Raw genomic sequence first — 19,466 nt, forward strand, 5'->3', positions numbered from 1 at the left:
ATGAAAAAATTTTCATTAGCTTTGCGCAGTGGCAGTATCGTAGCCAATGAGGTTTATCCGAGGCGCGATTATTGCTAATTGAAAAAATTTTCATTTACTGTAAGTGTCAAATTATACTTATTTACTTATTTATTCATTGAAGTGCAAGGGAATTAACCTCAAATTAAGGCCTCAAATCTGCATAAGATCTTCATTCAACAGACTTCTCAAATCGACCTTTTCCTCCCCTTTTCTAGAGAAGAGCAGAGAACAGGAAAGAGATAAACACCAAAGCACTATTCCACCATTCATGGACCATCCCCAGGATCACCTGTGTATTCTACACAGTGCTAAGGCTTGAACCCAAGGCCTTGTGCATGAGGTGAGCTGCCATGACCAACAGCACCACTACTCCTATCTTAAATGTCTATATAGCCTTTCAATCTATAATTAACCAAAAAAAACAGTGCTGTGTTACTCTCTACTGACACTCCTAACAACAACAACAAAAAAATCTACAGTTGCATTATTCAACATGGCAGACACTTTATCTAACTATTGGACACTTAAACTTGGGACACTTGTGATTCAGAAGCTGACATCAAAACCTATTTTGGCTAAATAATTTAAATAGCTACATGACAACAGAAATCTACACTACTATAACTGAAACAAACTTAATCTTTTACCTATGTGGTAAGAAATTAAATGTTGCCTACATAAACTTTCCAAAAATGCAATTGTATCGTGTCACTGTTAACCGAAACACTTCAATTCTCAGTCTTATATTCGTCATTCAATCCGTTCTATTTTGCATTATCTAAGCTCCTATGGACTAGAAAAACCAAATATCCATATTATTTCAATTATGAGACTTAAGACAAAATGAGTAAATAATGGTAAGAATGGTTATTATCAACAAAACAGAAAATGGTAAGTGCTGGTGAGGATATGGAGAAATTAGGTCCTCATGTATTGGTAGTAAGACTATAAAATGATAAAGTCTCTGTAGAAAGGAATATGACGGGGGTCTCAAAATATTAAGAGAGACCATCTGACCCAGCAACTTCATGTCTGGGTATATACCCCAAAAACTTGAAAGCAGAGACTCAAATAGGAATCTCTACATCAATGTTTATAACAGTATTACAAACGTCAACCCGGCTTTGACCTAGCACGTTATGATTGGGCCCTCCTCAATCGCTATCAAACAGGCCATGGCCGGTGCGCCGCTATATTCCATCGCTGGGGAGCCAGAGACGACACGAACTGCCCCTGCGGCTACAGACAGACTATGACCCACATAGTCAACGACTGCCACCTCTCCAGATTCAAAGGAGGTCTCGAAACTTTACATCAGGCTCAACCTGATGCTGTTGACTGGCTACGGAAGAAGGGCAAATGCTAGAAGAAGAAGAACAGTATTACAATAGCCAAAAGGTAAAAACAACCCAAATGGTCTTCAATAGCTGAATAAACAGAATGAAATAAAGAGAATATGGTACAGACATACAGTCTTTTCTGTTTATCCTTTATTTAAAACACCTAAAAGACAGGCTTTTATAAAAATTAGAGGGCTTTATTAAAGGTACTATAAAATCTTAGGTACACAGTTATTATAAATATTATTAAACATGTATTCAAATTTTGAAAATTAGGCCCCAGAGGAACTACTCACTGGGTACGGTGCCTGTCCTGTCATGCATGCAGCCCAGGCTTAAGTCCTGGCACCACATCAGAGCAGCACAGCACTGAAGAAGGTTTTGGTATTATGATGGTTCTGTCTGCCCCTCTATCTGAATTAAACTAGCCCTGGAGAAGTGAAGCCACACATGTACAAGGATCCCATCTTGTTAAATAATAAGCAAATAAAATTAGCCTAAACTTTTTTCCCCAAGTAAATTAGAGACCTTTCAATAGACAATGAATGTTCTCAATTCTGATATATCATTTCACATGTATTTTAGTATTCATATTAATAATGGTTACCTACAATTCTACTAAATATATTTTCTATGGGAAAAAAAATGAAGCTACCCTAACATTAAATGTGCTTCTTAAAAAAGATTTACTTCATCAGAGAAAGAGAAAACTACAGTATTATTTGGTACATGTGATACCAGGGATTAAACACAGGTCCTCATGCTGGCAAATCCAAAATTTTACCACTGTGCTATTTCTCTGGCTGGCAAATGTGCTTCTGCACATCTTTAAATAACATTTTACCAAATTTTGCCAAATTTACTACTGAAAGAAACCTCCAGCGCAAATATTTATATAGTAGTCAACTCTAAAGTCAGTATATGGAAATGTAAAGAAAATTGGAAAATACAGGAGCAGTCAAAAGATAATCATCTAATAGATGTTAAAATTCATCTGAAATGTACACAGCTCACCCAGACATATGTAACATATAATTAAAATGGCATTAGTTATTAGAGTTTTAATTTATTAGCCCCGCAAAAAATTTATTCTACTGGGTGTAAACTACCCTTTACAGTTGACTCACACTGAAAACATTGATGTTGTTGAACCTACTAGGTGACTCTCTTTACAGTATGTCACTCATTAGTCTCAAGTGCTTTCTCTATTTTTTACTAAATTGAGCACCCACAACTACAACTGTTGAACAAAGATCTAAATTGAAAGGTCCTGAAGCTGTAACACATACAAAAGATAAATAAACAATTATACTAATGGAACACAGGAAAATCTTTTAGTCTCTCCCAAGTTGTTTTTATTTTCCTCTAAAATCATTTGTTTCAGAATCTCCAAATCTAAGTAAAATTTCTTCATCTTCATTTCATATTTTCTTATTAAAATTCAAAGTTTGCAAACACTAGGAGTAACCAAAGTATATACAATTATAGAAATATCCTCATAAGGAAGAAGTTCCTAGTTTTTTAGTGACAGGTTATGTAATCCTTAATAGAGACAAACCATGAAATATTTCTCAATCTAAGGAAATAAGATAGTGCCAATTCAAGACCACAGTAGGCAAGCTAAATACAAACTCAAGCATGTATAATGTAACATATGCAACATGTCTAAACTCTAAGAAATTAATATATTACTCACTGAAAAAATATTAAGACCTTAAAAAATTAACTTATCAAAAATGATATAGTTGACAAACATAATGAAAACATGCTCCACATATTATCAAGCCTATGTCCATTAAATCAATTTTCTATCATTGTGCACTATAGAGTAGCCAAAACAGTGTCCAGAAAGATGGCTTAATACATAGAGTGCACAACTTGCATGTATGTGGTCCCGAGTTTTATCTCTGCTACCATATAAGCCAGAGTGATGCTCTAATTCTAAATTAATAATTAAAATCTTAAACATAACTTTAAAAAATGTTTTTACAAACTTGCCAAAAATACACCAAATGATTCAAAAAATATATAGCAAGAGCAGTTTTCACACTCATTGCTAGGGAAATGCAAAATGATAGTCACTCTGGAATGAAATTCAGTAGTTTCTTATAAAAGACAGTCCTATCATATAGCCTAGCAATTGTGCTCTTTGGTATCTACTCAAATGAGTTTAAAACAGGTACACACAAAAACCTCTGTGTACACACACACACACACACACACACACACACACACACATTTATAGCAGCTTTACTGTTAGAGGTCAAAACTTGGGAGCACCCAAGCTATTCTTCAAAAAGTAAATAAACTGTAGTACATATGGACAATAGAGAATCCTCAGTAGTGAAGTAAAAGCTATCAAGTCATAAAAAAGAACTGGAGGAGCCTTAAATGCATATTAATAATAAAAGAAGACAACCTGTAAATGTTGTATGTGTGTCATTTCAACTATATGACATTTTGGAAAAGGTAGAACCATGAAGACAGTAAAAAGATCAGTGATTGCCAGAGGTTGGAGGCAGAGGAGGGATGAACAGGAAAAGCAGAAGATTTATAGGGCAATGAAGCTATTCTACCTACTAGATTATAATGGTTGATGATTATATTCTACCTATTAAATTATAATGGTTGATATAATATTATACAATTGTCTAAAACTGTAGAATGTAAAACACTAAGAATGAACCCTAGAAAACTAGACAATTCAAGAAAAGCCTTTCTATGCAAATAACTAAATTTAACTGTATATAAACATGTGTCTTCTAAATCAAAGTTGAAAAACAGATGACTAACAAGAGAAGCTATTTACAGCACATACACAGAGCTCAGTATTCCTATTAGGTTTTATACCTCTAAGAAAAAAGTGATGAAAGCTGCAAATGACATGAACAGATAATTCACAAAATAAATAAATAAACAAGGCACCAGGTGGTAGCACATCTACTAAGTATACACATTTACAAGGATCCAGGTTCATGCCCTCAGACCCCATCTGCAGGGACAAAGCTTCACAAATGGTGAAGCAGTGCTGAAAGTACCTCTCTTTTTCTGTCTATGCCTCTCTCCAATTTTTCTTATTTCTTTCTATCCTATCACATAAACAAAGAACAAAAAAATTATGAGACCTGATGTATCAATATTGAACAAAACTATAAATAATATGATGAAAAATATTTGTATTTCTTTGTATTCAATAAGATATCAAAATAACAAAAGGTATATTTCTATATTTAACAATAGAAAATATCAAATAGATAATACTCTGTATTGTTTAAGGCATAGTGAACTAGTCATTCTTGTACACACTGCCTAAAAATTAAATTGATAAAACACTTCTAAGGGTAATTTAACAATTTTTATCTAACCCTTCTTTAAAAATGCACATCTCCTTTGACTGAGTAATTTACTTCTAGGAATTTATCCAAAGACTTGTAGAGAGGATGTAGAACAAAGAAGCATACTCAAAAGCAATAATGTTTTTTTAATTTATTATTTTTTATTTATTGGATAGAGAGAGACAGCCAGAAATCAAAAGGGAAGCGGGTGACAGAGAGGGAGAGAGACAGAGAAGACACCTGCAGCACTGCTTCACCACTCGCAAAGCTTTCCCCCTGCAGGTGGGGACGAGGGGCTCGAACCCGGATCCTTGCGCATTGTAATACATAATTGTAATGCGCCACCACCCGGTCCAGCAATAATGTTTATAATTCAGAAAAATTAGTGTCTTAATGAGATATGGAAATCATTAGTAGACCACTACAAATCTAAAGATATCCAATGATTTTTGTAGGATAAAAATGGTTAGTATGCATAATCCAGGGAAGTCATACTACATACACTCGGGCAAATATAACTATAGCACTTCCATCATCTGCCAAAATAAAGGGGAATTTTACCTATCAGTTTGAGTAAAAATACCAAAGCTATATATTTATAATGAGATCTTAAAAATAAGATGGGAGAAGACTGCTCCTTCAGGTGGTCTCTTTCCACTGCCTCTTATCTAAATTTATTTTTTATTATTAATATTATTATTTAAGAAAGGAGACATTAACAAAACCATAGAATAAGAGGAGCACAGTTCCACACAATTCCCATAACCCAATCTCCATATCCCATCCCCTCCCCTGATAACCTTCCCATTCTCTATCTCTCTGGGAGTATGGACCCAGGGTCGTTGTGGGTTGCAGAGGGTGGAAGGTCTGGCTTCTGTAATTGCTTCCCCGCTGAACATGGGCGTTGACTGGTGGATCCATACTCCCAGCCTGTCTCTCTCTTTCCCTAGTAGGGTGGGGGTCTGGAGAACTCTCACAAGGCTAGACATAGACCTTCCATATGACCCAGTAATTCCTCTCCTGGGGATATACCCCAAGGATTCCATAAAGCCCAACCAAAAAGATGTGTGTACATCTATGTTCATAACAGCACAATTCATAATAGCTAAAACCTGGAAGGAAGCCAGGTGCCCAACAGCAGATGAGTGGCTGAGAAAGCTGTGGTACATATACGCAATGGAATACTATGCAGCTATTAAGAACAATGAGCCCACCTATCTGACCCCTCTTGGACAGAGCTAGAAGGAATTATGTTAAGTCAGCTAAGTTAGAAAGGTAAAGATGAGTATGGGATAACCCCACTCATCAACAGAAGTTGAGAAAGAAGAACAGAAAGGGAAACTAAAAGCAGGATCTGATTAAATCGAGAGCAGGGCACCAATGTAAAAACCCTGTGGTGAAGGGGAGGGTGGCCATTGGACTTCCCAGCACGGCGGGGGGTTAGGGGGTGGGGTGGGTGGTGGGGATGGGACACAGTCTTTTGGTGGTGGGAGTGGTGTTTATGTACAATCCTATTAAAGTGTAAACATATAAACCACTATTTAATTAATATGAGAGGCGAAAACTGATGATATGTCTAGAACTTCTTAAAACACAGACTGAGTCTTTTTAATACATAGGCTGTATTTGATATGTTGTCTCTCCCAAAAGCCTAGACCAGGGAGAACAGAAGCAACCGGTAGCATAGCTATATACAAGATGCTGGGTATTATACCCCAAACCCTATCAAAGGGACTTTCCAAAGTTAACCCTATCACCAAATAATGTGATGATAACAATAACTATCCATTGTCTTCTTGAACCCTAAGACAACAGGAACCTCACATTTCCACTATAGAGCCTATATTTCCCCCAGTGCTGGAACCTTAGTGTGGGGCCCACTTTTCTGCATGCTGCTCTCAATTCAAATCAAATAATATTGTATCCACAGATCGCAACCTAATCAACGCAACGAGTGCCACCCCAGCATGCTGCACTTCAGACTGTGACCAGAGACTTCAGGTGTGGAATGACAACCCTTCAGCTTCATCACTCGGGTGAGACCTTTCCTTTCATAGTATTCTCTAATTCCATTCCAGGTGTTCCACTCCCCAATAAAGTCCCCAAACCTAGATATAGTCCAGGTCCCCTGAGATAGAGCATAGGTTCACCCGTGCCCATAAACTAGGGGAAAAATATATACCTGAAAGCAGAAGTACACAAGAGCATGCAGGGAATACCCCCCAACACTTCATCTGCACAATTCCAGTCTTTAGGTCCATGATTGTTCAACAATTTGTTTGGCTTTGTATGTTAACTGTCTTTTCAGCCACCAGGTTCCGGATGCCAGCAAGATGCTGACCAGACTTCCCTGGACAGACGACCCCATCATTGTGTACTGGAGCTCTAATTCCTTATCTAAATTTCTACATCTCATTGTGCTGAATAAGATTTTAGAATATAAGAAGTCACTTGAGTACAAGTCAACCACTTTCTTTGGTGCTCAACTACACAAAACAATAACTTTTTTCCTCCAGAAAAAACAAACAAACAGTGGTACTATAGTTCATGAGAGACACAGAATTATTAGTGGATTTTCAAAGACCACTTTAATCTGGTAAAATTTCTCACCTTGCAGCAGGAAGGAGGTGATGTAGATAAAGTGCTGTAATCTCAAGCATAAGGCACTGAGTTCAGACTCCAGCGAGGCTCTGGTTTTCTCTCTTTCTTATCCCTACCTCTATTAATAAATATATCTTTTTAAAAAGGTTGTTCATTTTAAAAGGATGTTTGTGGGACTATGTGAAAGCTTGGTAGAGTTTAGGGGAGCTCTCCCATCCTTGGATGGAGGTCTGGAAAGACACCCCATTTGTTACCTCTCTCCTTATAGAGATGAGCCAAGAGGGAAAAGTCTCCCAGACTCAGTTTCTCCTTGTTAGTCTCTCAAGCTCACAGAAAGCCTACAAGCCGCTCACACTTAGTTTCCCCTGCTAGCAGCAGGCCAAATGGTTGCCTACTTTAGGGTTCATTCAAAGTTCACACATCCACTTCACCTTTTGATCATAAAGAACACACTCTATCATACACCTCCCCAACATCAGGTAGTGAAAACCCCAACTTCTATTTCCTTGTGCCCTTTGATATCTGTGATTTACATCAAGCTTTGTTTTGCTTCTTCTCTATCTCACATTACTGGTTTAACCCCTATGCTTCTCTCAAATGCCTTTGGATAATTAACTCGCCTGCATCATGGAGACTAATCGTTTTGACCTTTATGTAGCGCATCAATTCTTGTCATACCAGCCCCCTACCATGGGGCAAGCTGACCTTTAAGAAACCTGTAATTTCTGACATGTGAAAAATGTTCTTTGTTTAACTCTCTATAAAAACCTGTACTCCTTCTCCAAATAAATGAATGTTTGTACCAGAATATTCCCTGATGCCTCCTTTCTGAGTTGCACGGTCCCTAGAACCAGCGAGGGAGGGTTGGAGGCTTACCCCCTGGTTGGAGCCACTCCACATGAACCCCAGCAGATGTTAAATATGTTATATGTATATATAACAGAGACTGCCACTCTAAAGGATGTTCGTCCTATGGAAGGAATAGGAAGTCTTAGAATCCACTGATAATACTTTTCCATATCCTGTTATATTCACCTTTCTCAAACCTAGCCAGCCAAGTTACACACAGAATAAGTTTGCAGCAGACTAAATCACAACATCACTGGAAGCAATACATGCAGAAACAGCATTTAAATGTTAAAGTAGCTAGAAAGTTCACAAACCTTGATTACTAATTAAATATACACTTCTTAAAATGTGTGTCTGTTTCATTGCTATAAACATTCTCTTTCAAAGTAAAATCTGTTAAAAAAAAAATCACGCATCTTACAGATCAACCTCTACATTAAATACTCTTTTGTTATTAATGTTTCTTGTCACTTTAAAGTGTCATGGTGTTGGTTAAAGAACACTGGATAGAGTTGAATTTTTGGCTCTATAATTTAGTATCTAGGGATCCATGGGCAAGATATGTAATTTCTCAGTGCATCAATTTTCTTTTATTTTTTTTTCTCCTCAGTGTATCAATTTTCTTTTCTTTTTTTTCTTTTCTCCTAACTGACAAAATGGCATTACTTATTTCATAGGTAAATATATACTTCATAGGAAAATGATGATTAAAGGTGATATTTGTCTTAGCACATAGGTATTAGCCTTATTACTCTGCACATATAAAGAAAAAAAGGTCATACTTATTTTCAATCGAGTTGCTACTACAAAAACATAAATTTATAAGTATTTGTGAGGATGTGAAAAAATTGGAATCCTTGTGCACTGTTGGTAGAATTATAAAATTGTGGGAGTCGGGCGGTAGCGCAGGGGGTTAAGTGCACAAGGACAAAGCACAAGGACAAGTGCAATGATCCCGGTTGGGGTCCCAGGCTCCCCACCTGCAGGGGAGTCGCTTCACAGGTGGTGAAGCAGGTCTGCAGATGTCTATCTTTCTCTCCCCTTCCTCTCTCCATTTCTCTCTGTCCTATCCAACAACAACATCATCAATAACAACAACAATTTTAAAAAGGGCAACAAAAAGGAAAATAAATAAAAACAATTACAAAATTGTATAATTACTATGGAAAACAGTATGGTAACTCCTTGAAAAATAAAAAAATCTAACTATCCTATGACCCAGCAATCCCACTTCTGGATATATATCCCGAAGAATTAAAAGCAGGATCTCAAGGAGATATTTGCATACCGATAGTCACATCAGCACTACTACAACTGTCAAGAAGTAGAAAAAAAAAAATGTCCATCAGTGAATAAATAAAACCTGGTAAATACATACAGTAGAGTACTACTCCGCTACATGATGAGCCTGGAGGACATTATGTATGCTAAGTTACATAAATCAGCGGGGGGTGGGGGAGGATTGATTTTAGGAATCTACTTTCTAAGATATAGTCAAAATCATACAGAAAGCAGAAGGGTTGTTACCAAGGGCTGAGAGAAGAAGAAAGGGGGAGTCTGCTGTTTAAGAACAGTAACAACAAATGTTGCAGAGGACGTGGGGGAAAAGGGACACCTCTGCACTGCTGGTAGGAGTGTTAGGTGGTCCAACCCATGTGGAAACAGACTGGAGATTTCTTAGAATACTAGAAATGGACTTAGCCTTTGATCCAGAGATTCTAGCTAAATCTCTCCTGGGGATTTACCCAAAGGAAACAAAAACATCTATCAGAAGAGATCAATGTACACCCATGTTCATAGCAGCAGCACAATTCCTAACAACTAAAACTTGGAAGCCAACCCAGATGTCCAACAGATCAGTGGCTTAAAAAAAAATTGTTGAGTATACACACTGTTAAAAATGATGAAGTCATCTCCTCTGCCCCATCTTGGACAGAATTTGAAGACATTATATTAAGTGAGATGAGAAAAAGAGAAGAACAAATACCAAATGATCTCACTTATACATGAAAATTAAGAAATAAGGACAGAGAAGGAAAATACAAAATAAAACTCAAGAGTGAGCATGGTATATCACACCAAAGCAAAGGACTCGGGGGGAAAGAGAAAGTGGAAAGAGGTAAAGAAAACCTCAGAGTCTTGTTGAATGATGATGTCAAAGGACGTATGTTGTGGGTGATAGGGTTCTGCAAAAAACTTTCACAGGGAGATGAGAAACTGTACCCACATGTCAACAATAGCAATGTGAGCCATTACCACCCCCACCCCCACCCCCAAAAAATGATTTTTAAAAAGACAGTAAATTTGGGGCCAGGAGATAGCTCACCTGGTAGAGTGCATACTTTATCATTCATAAGGACATGAGTTCAAACCACCAGAACTACATGGGAACACCAACTACGGGAAGTGCTTTTCTCTCCTCTCTTCCTCTCATTCTGTCTCTATCTTAAACTGGTAGGAAGAAGAGAAGGAAGAGGAAAAGGGAGAGGAGAGAGGTGAAGAGGGGAGAGAAGATCAAGTCTGCAAGGTGCATAGTCCTGCAGGTGCAAAGCCTTTGAAGCTCCCTAAGATGGTAAATCTTATGGGGTCTTCTTCTGTTAGCTTTAAGTCACTAGGGCCTTGCACATACATGATTCTACTATTCAGGCTGATTTTTTTCATTCTTTTTATTTCAAATAAAGAGATACACCACTCACTACATTGTCTGTAGAGTGCTCCCTAAGCTATCCATGGTGCTCCCAAGTGATGCCCGGGCTTGAACACAGGTCCACAAACATGGTTAAGTGTGCCTCAAACAGGTGAGATATTCTTGGCCCCCTTAATGATTTTCTTTTTGGGGGTTAACAACAACAACAAAAAAAATAGAAAACACACTTTGACACTGAATATCTACCAATGTACATGTCTTTTAGTAGTTAAGAGATATTGTTCAACAAATTGTTTGGCTTCGTATGTTAACTCTCTTTTCAATCACCAGGTTCCAGATGCCACCAGGATGCTGGCCAGGCTTCCCTGGATTGAAGACCCCACCAATGTGTCCTGGAGCTCAGCTTCCCCAGAGACACACCTTACTAGGGAAAGAGAGAGGCAGACTGGGAGTATGGACCGACCAGTCAACGCCCATGGTCAGCGGGGAAGCAATTACAGAAGCCAGACCTTCTACCTTCTGCAACCCTCAATGACCCTGGGTCCATGCTCCCAGAGGGCTAGAGAATGAGAAAGCTATCATGGGAGGGGGTGGGATATGGAGATTGGGTGGTGGGAATTGTGTGGAGTTGTACCCCTCCTACCTTATGTTTTTGTTCATTAATCCTTTCTTAAATAAAAAAAATTTTAAAAATTAAAAAAAGAAATACAAACGGAAATGCCATAGGACCCAGCAATTCCACTACAGGGAAATATATGCAAAAGATGTAATACTATTGATTTGAAGGGGTATATGCACCCCATGTTTACAGTGGATTTGTTCAGAATGGTAAGTACCTGGAAACAATGAAAATGCCCTTCAGTAGATGACTAGATAAAAAAAGTTATGGGACATATACTCAACAGAGTATCATGCAGCAATAAAAAGGGATGATATACGTCCTTTGGGATAAAGTCGATGGAACTGGAGAAGAGTATGCTCAGTGAAGCAAGTGGCAAACACTAGAAGAAGTGAAGCAAGTAAGGAGGTAAAGGACAACTACTGAATGGTTTCACTCCTATGCCCAATATAGACAATTGAATACAAAAATGTGAAGAAAAAAAAAAAAAAAGTCAACCTATTTTCAAGACTGTGGGAGAACTATAGTGGTTATCTATGGGGGTGGGGATGGGGACACAGACCTTTAGTGACAGGAGTGGTGGAAAAAATACTACTAGTTTGAAAAAATAACCAGGTAACTCACCAACCTCTAAGGAAATTATTTCCAGTTTTTTTGTTTTTGGTTTTACCAGAGTACTGCTCTGGGGTTGCAGGGTATTGAACCTGGGTCTTCGGAGCCTCAAGTACGAGAGTGTTTGTATAACCATTATGTTATCCTTTTTCCCCCCCAGTTTGTTTATTTATTTATTTATTTATTTATCAGAACACTGCTCTGGTGGGGAAATTATTTCCAAACTATAGTATCCAAAAGCCTAAGTACCAAGTTAATTAAAATAAAGAAATAATTAAAAAATGAAAAAAACCTCAAGTGGACAAGACCAAGTCTGTCTTAATCCAATAATATCAATTCAGAGGATAGAGAGCTACCTACCAAGAGACAAGTAATTAATCCAGAGGTTTTCAGTACATACTATGAACACAATGAACTCTGCTTTAGCTAAAGAGCACATACATGTCATACTATTTTTTTCAGAACAAAGGCCCTACCAAATGAAACATTCTAGGGCTTAATATTTTTTTTCTATTTCCTTATTAATGCTGGATAGAAACAGAAATTGAGAGGGAAGAGGCGGTGAAGAGGAGGGATTCCTGCAGTGTTGCTTCATCACTTGTGAAGCTTCTTCCCCCCAGCAGGTTGGGAACTGGGGAGCTTGAACCCAGGTCTTTGTGCATGATAACGTGCATACTCAGTAGGTGTGCCACCACCCGGCCTCTAAAGCTTAATATTGACTTAGACATTTAAATAACTAAAAATGACTTTTCCCTTCCTTTGTTGCCGTTTTGCCCCAAAGACATACAATTTGGTCATCCACTTGGACCTTAATTATAAAGAGCTTGGAAATTCAAATATGCAGTATGTCCATCAGGGGCCAGGCAGTTGGTACCCCCAGCAGAGCACATATGCTGCCATTCACAAGGGCAGGGGTTTAAGCTCCTGCTTCCCCTCCTGTAAGAAGGAACCTTCAGTAGTGGTAAAGCAGGTCTGCAGGAGTCTTTTTCTCTCTCCCTAACTCCTTCTCCCTTCTCAATTTCTCCCTATGCTACCAAATAAAACATTTAGACTCGCAATGATAGCTAGTAATGAGTCCCAGTGATAACCCTGGTTGCAATTAAAACAAAAAGAAGAAATATAGAAATGTTCATCAAATTAAAGGAAGGAAAAATGTAATTTTTGAAGATGACTGACAACTACACTATACTGTTCTACTTTCATGAATGTTTTTAAAAGTCTACAAAGTTAATTTTTAACTCTTCATCAGGTGTATTGAGTGTTCTTTAAATTATTTAATTTTAAAGCAAATCTGAGTAAGAGTATTATTGGGTTGTTAGAAAAGTCATGACACGTTCGCATAGAAAAATACGTCATGACCTTTCTAACAACCTACTTTACTATTAGATACGTTGACAGGGTTCACCAACTGGTAGGTAGTCCTCAAACACATCAAATGTAGCAAAAAAAAAACAAATCTATTTGGAAGTTACTGAGCAAAAAATGCAATGTGAGGATGCATGTTTCATTTTAATGTTATACGGTCAATAATTAATAAAATGTTTTCATTCTTAGAATGGGAAGGGATAATTATTCTAGTTCAGTGGGTTGTACTTTTTAAACTACTTGAAAAAGAGGGGGAAAGACAGGTCACTTTGTCTTATATAATGAGGACTATGTAAAACTATGAGTTTAAGCACACTTGCTAATTTTTCATAAAGAATTAAAAATACTGCTCCACTGTACCCATAATCTGTAACTAATGCAGTGTCCCAGGAAATATTAAGTAATGTGCATGATATTAAATTAGTAAGTGGTAGTGTCACCAACAGAATTCAAAAACTCTTGACTATTCAGTTCTTTAGAACAATGCATCATTTCAAATTTAGTTTCAAAATAAAATTGTGAGGGGCCAGGTGGTGGCACACCTGGTTGAGTGCACATGTTACAGAGTGCAAGAACCCAGGTTCGAGCCCCTAGTCCCTACCTGCAGGGGGAAAGCTTCACAAATGGTGAAGCAGTGCTGCAGGTGTCTCTCTGTCTCTCTCCCTCTCTGTCACCCCTTTCCCTCTCAAGTTCTGACTGTCTCTATCCAACAAATAAAGTTGAAAAAAATTTAAAAAATAAATAAATAAATTATTTTAGTTTCCTTGTGTGCAAAATAGTATTAGAGGCGATCAATTTCTAGGCCTAAAATTCTGACTCCATAAATGTCAAGTTAAACATAAATCCATATTAAGATAAAAGATGTTCTTAAACACAAAAAGAACTCATTAGACTTTTTCAGAAATTCCCGAGAAATAGACATCAATACAGAAAATAAGCTAACAATTACAGTGTAATTACCTATTGGATCCTGAAACATTTTTCTAAGTTGTCCATCTTTTAATAGCGAATGCTAGGGTATGAAGCACTATTATCAAAATTCACTGAAATAGTCGTACTGAAATCCTTTTTGGTTATTCTTTTTGGAAGAGGTAATGTAAATAACAAAATATTCAACTCAATGGATTTCAAGCTACTGAATTTCCCACAGAGAACCAAGAACATCACCCTCAAGTTTAAAATGAATGACTTAGCTAACATATAATGATTACAAATAAAGTTTTAATTCCCACCTATTAAAGCCTGAAAGAGGTTGCTCTGAAATATGTTAATAACCCGTTCTATGGAACTTCTGAGCTGTCTGTCCTCAGTTTGGCTTAGTTTGGAGCGATAGTCCTCCAAGAGGTGCAGTGCTCTCTGGGTATCTAAAAAGGGGCAGAAAAAAAATGTCTGGTTAAAAGTATATATTTACAATACAGTATAGCACATCACAGCAAAACATCTAAACAGTTTAAAACCCTTCAAGACAAGAGAAACTACTATGTACATGTACACATATATTCCACAGAAGGATCAAAAGAAATTTAAACATGTGTAACAATACAAAACGGAGGAATGTGAGTAGTTTGTAATGTGTGTTAGTAGTATACCACGATATAGCTTATCTGATCCAAAGTATGAATTAGCTCCATAATTAACATGAAAACAGTTGATATGATATATACAATTTGATACATACAAACTTTTAAGTGTTTCAAAATATTACTGTATCGCTCACTTCCTCACAGAACAGTAGTAAGACCGATATAGTGAAATTATGAAATAGTAAAATGCTAACTCAGAACTTTTCTAAAGTAATTTCAGATGGGAAAATTAATTGCCTAAGTCACTAGAAAGATGTCAAGGAATGAAGTTTAATATTTAAGCTATTTTCATGCTCTGAATGGTATGTAACTTAGATTTCTTAAGTAGTAAACTAGTACAGAGCTGTCTCATCAAAGTTTCACAAACTTTTTTTTTAATATGACAATCACAAAACAGATATACTGAGAAGCAAGTGACACCCAGAAGAAAAGTTCTGAAATGAAATCTCACCTTGCTTCCGAACCGGCATTTTTCTCCAGAATGAAGAGGAGGGCACACACCTTTAAATACATAAAACAGAAAGGAAACAGAACTGAAAAAAAAGGGCAGAGTCGCAGTTAAACTACTCACCTCCAGTTCTCAAGTTGAAAATCTCCCAGTCCTATCTGAAAAGCCCACCTAGTAAAAGTTTCCCCCAAGTGAAAGGAAGAGAGACTCAAAACCGAGCCGTGTGAATAATTTAGAAAGCTTTCACCTAAGGAGTGTGCACTCCTGCAAAAGAGCAGAGTAGAAGTCTGCTTCCAAATTCTCCTCCAGAGCGTCCCCTTCTCCAAAATGCACTAAAAGCTCGAGACCACCCTTACTCCAGAAGGAGCATGCATTGCAGAGCCCCCCACCGCCACCACCTGCTACAGGGGATGAGGAGACGCTCCGACCCTTCGCCCCTCCGCCAGCTGCAGCAGCCGCAGCGGCAGAGCTCTCCAAGAAAGGACCAGCTGTGCTCACCACCCCGCCCCGCTCGGCCCCCTCCCCTCCTCTCGCTTGCCTTTCTCCCGGCGGGTTCCCTCGGAGCTGCTCCGGTGGCGGGGGCCGGACAGGGCAGCGGCCGCTCTCCGCGACGCCCTCGCGCCCCACATGCACACCTCCGCGGGCCCCCACACCTGCGGCGCCGCCAAAGTTCCTCCGCGCTGCTCGCGCTCGGAGCTGGGGTGCCCGGCGGCACGACCCAGCGCGGCTCCCCGCCCTGCCCCGCTCCACGTCCCCCCGCCCCGCCCGGGGCTCGAGGAGCTGAGCCGCGAGGGGTGAAGGCACGGGGGTGGAGCTCCCACCGCGACCGCACCCCCGGCTGCCTCTTCTTCCTCCTAAACCGCCGCCGCCTCCTCACTCGCCGTAGTCCGCCAGACCGCTCGCCCTCTCTTCTCCCGGCCGCCCCACCCCCTGAACCTTGCCTCTTTCCGCGCCCCCGACCGCTTTCCCCCCAAACTTTCCGCCAAGATGGCGGCCCCGGAGCTGGACTGCCGCGCCCCCACGTGACCGCCTTCCCAGTGTTCTCAGCCAATAGGAAGTGAGGAGGCGGCTCGCGCCGAGCCCGGGGCTTCCAGCGCTGTTACCTTTGGGTTGGAAGGAAGGAAGAGGGCTGGGAGGGGGGCTGGGGCACTGGGAAGGGGACCTCTGGAGCATCCCACACAAACCGCGCGGCTTACAGGGGTGATCACCGTGGCGGCTTTGAGGACAAAGGAGCTGACACACAGACTCTACAGGTGGTCCGAGGTGGCTGTTAGAGCCTGTATTTACCTGCCTCTGACCCACCGGCTTGTCCTGAGTTCCTTAACGGGGAACACAGCAGGACTTAGGAGGGTCCAGGTGCCTGGACAGAGCTGCGAGCTCGCCAACGCCAGATCCAAGATACACATTCCAAGACTTAGCCTTACTAAACACATGCACTTTTCAATTCCACCGGAGGGGGGGGCGGAGGGAAGGGGAGGGGGATCCAACAGCGAAAAGCGAGCTCAGAAGAGCTGGCACTGCCACCCACATTAGGGGGTGGAAGAGGGTGGAGTCGGGGTGGGGTTCAGAGAGGTTGAGCTAGAGGTTCCTTCTCTGCAGTAGTCTACTTGATATTTTAACATTACTGTTTTCCTCTCCGTAAAAGTTTTTGGCTAATGTGAAATGAGTTTGAGGACTTCACTAGAAGATTTTTATATCTACGTGATTGATTACGAGTGCAAATATATTTAAGGGTGGGAAGAGCAATTCTTTCGTCACTCACAGAAACGCATGTCTTCATTCATTCTTTAATTCTCCCTCCCTATGTCCACCTCCCAGGTGTCAGACTCAAGTGTTACTCAAGCTCTGGCGGCCCCTTTAAGAACTCACCTGTAGACACCGCCTCAAAAACTGAACCGCCACAGCTCTCAGTTTGTGTTTAAGTTTCAATTGAACCTAGGAGCGGGTCTAGGAGAAAAAATGAACCAAGGCTCCAGGTGAAGTTTTAAAAACTCACTTTCCAGGCATTAGAGCTTCGCGTGGATGACAGGATCTCACTGCTCTAAGGTCCAGAGAGAATTTGCCCAAGGTCACCTAGAGTAGTAACAAAACTGGAAATACCTAGATCTTGTCTTTCAAAACCGGAAGGTTCTTCCCAGTAAACCTGACAGCTTCTGACCTAAGTTGTATCCTTGGGCCAATAAAGGCAAGTCTGGAAAACTATAACAATTAAGCTCAGGTATGCAGACCACAAGGTTTCACTTTTGGATTGCATCTTGGAATGTAAACTTTTGAGAACCCAAAGAAAGACTCTAGAGCTTATCTACTGTTTGTGTTACAGGCATAGAGAATGGCTGACCAACAGATAAAAATCATTTGTTCTGCCATACCAAGACACCTGGGGCTCTTTTTATAGCAACAGGAAGTGCTAATTTTTAAGTTACTAATTCTGTATAGCCTGTGAACGATGGTGTAAATATCTAAATGGCCCTTAGCAGAAAAAATATATATATATATGGGCTAGGGAGAGACAGCATAATGGTTATTCAAAAAGACTTGCATATCTGAGGCACCAGAGGTTTCAGGTTCAGTCTCCAGCACCACCATAAGCCAGAGTTGAGCAGTGCTCTGGAAAAATAATAAACAAATAAACAAGTAAATCAAGGTCCAGAGGTTTAGCAAGTTGCCCATGGGCATAAAGGTTATCTAAGTCTGGAATTTTATTTCCTAGTTCCACTTCAGAGATTTACTCTCCTGGCTCCAACATGTTGTTATCTAGAGCAACATTTTCATAGAAGAAATAGGATGGATAAAAAGGAAGCTTCTACAAGCAAAAAAAAAAAAATTAGTTTTTTTTAAAGTATAAAGTAGTAGTGTGTGTGTGTGTGTGTGTGTGTGTGTGTGTTGTGTATCCCTGTGGCGAACTGGATAATAGCATGTATGCTTATCTTAAGACTTCTTTAAGGGTTGGGGAGATAACTTAGTGGTTATACAAAAGGATTTTCAAGCCTGAGGCACAAAAGGTCTCAGGTTCAATCTCAAGCACCACTATAAGCCAGAGCAGAGTAGTGCTCTGACAAACATCTGTAACAAAAACAAAACAAAAAAAAAACTTCTTTGATGAGCTGTGAATGGAATGGTTCCATTTAAGGAACCATTCTAGAAATGAAATCTCTTCAGAATTCAGGAAGGGGAAAGGATTGTGTCTTCTCTCGTGGTTACATTCATTGTTCTTGTATGCTCACTTACAAAGCAGTGAGGAAAGAAATAAATAAGACCCAAACCTAGTAACAAATGAATAGAGGCCAATGAAGTTATTCTCTAGGGTCATTGAAGAGTTTTATCCTAAAAGTAAAGAGGAAGGAACAAGAGGGCATGATGTCCTTCCTTCTTGTCATCTTCTAGTCCTATGTGACTTTCAGTAGTGTCCAAAAACATAGCCCTTAAGGGGTATGGTAAATTCAGGCTAATCTAATCTCCTCATTCTTTCTTTTCTTCCTTTTCTTCCTTTCTTTCTTCCTTCCTTTCTTTCCTTCTTTCTTTCTTTCTTTCTTTTTAAGAATTATTTGATTAGGGGTTGGGCAGGTTAAGTGCACATGGCACAAAGCTCAAGGACTGGCATAAGGATACCAGTTTGAGTCCCTGGCTCCCTACCTGCTGGGGGCGGGGGTTGCTTCACAAGTGGTGAAGCAGGTCTGCAGGTGTCTGTCTTTCTTTCCCCCTCTCTGTCTCCCCTCCTCACTTAATTTCTCTCTGTACTATCGAATGGCAACAATAACAAGGGCAACAAAAGGAAAAAAAAAATAGCCTCCAGGAGCAGTGGATTTGTAGTGTAGGCACCAAGCCCCAGCAATAACCCTGGAGGCAAAATATAAAATAAATAAAAATTTAAATTAAAAAAAGAATTGTTTGATTATTTTATTTTAATTCGATAGGGCAGAGAAATTAAGGGGGAGGAAAGACACTCGTGGTTCTGCTTCACTCCTCATGAAGCCTCCCCCAACAGGTGAGGGTCAGGGCTCAACCTCGGGTCCTTGGGCATTGTAATGGGTGTGCTCAACTGGGTA

The 19,466-nt window shown here is 39.6% G+C and overlaps 1 protein-coding gene and 1 pseudogene across 11 annotated transcripts in view; one reads left to right on the plus strand and one right to left on the minus strand.

Moving 5' to 3' along the window:
- Positions 1–16,424, minus strand: part of DLG1 (discs large MAGUK scaffold protein 1) — a 178,745-nt gene extending 162,321 nt beyond the window's left edge. For 4 of the 11 annotated variants that reach the window (XM_060198474.1, XM_007517426.3, XM_060198473.1 and 1 more), the window contains exons 1-3: positions 15,959–16,424; positions 15,424–15,473; positions 14,622–14,753 (exon numbers count right to left, since the gene is read on the minus strand). In XM_060198474.1, the coding sequence (XP_060054457.1) occupies positions 14,622–14,753; positions 15,424–15,442 (151 nt within the window). In that variant the 5' untranslated portion in view covers positions 15,443–15,473; positions 15,959–16,424. Of the gene's footprint in view, positions 1–14,621; positions 14,754–15,423; positions 15,506–15,818 lie in introns of all 11 variants that reach the window. The other 7 variants (XM_007517428.3, XM_016185717.2, XM_060198472.1 and 4 more) reach the window with 5 other exon arrangements.
- LOC132540533 (U4 spliceosomal RNA) lies at positions 18–145 on the plus strand (annotated as a pseudogene).
- Positions 16,425–19,466: the final 3,042 nt, after the last annotated feature.

Source organism: Erinaceus europaeus, chromosome 9, assembly GCF_950295315.1.
Source record: "Erinaceus europaeus chromosome 9, mEriEur2.1, whole genome shotgun sequence".
Classification (NCBI taxonomy): domain Eukaryota; kingdom Metazoa; phylum Chordata; class Mammalia; order Eulipotyphla; family Erinaceidae; genus Erinaceus; species Erinaceus europaeus.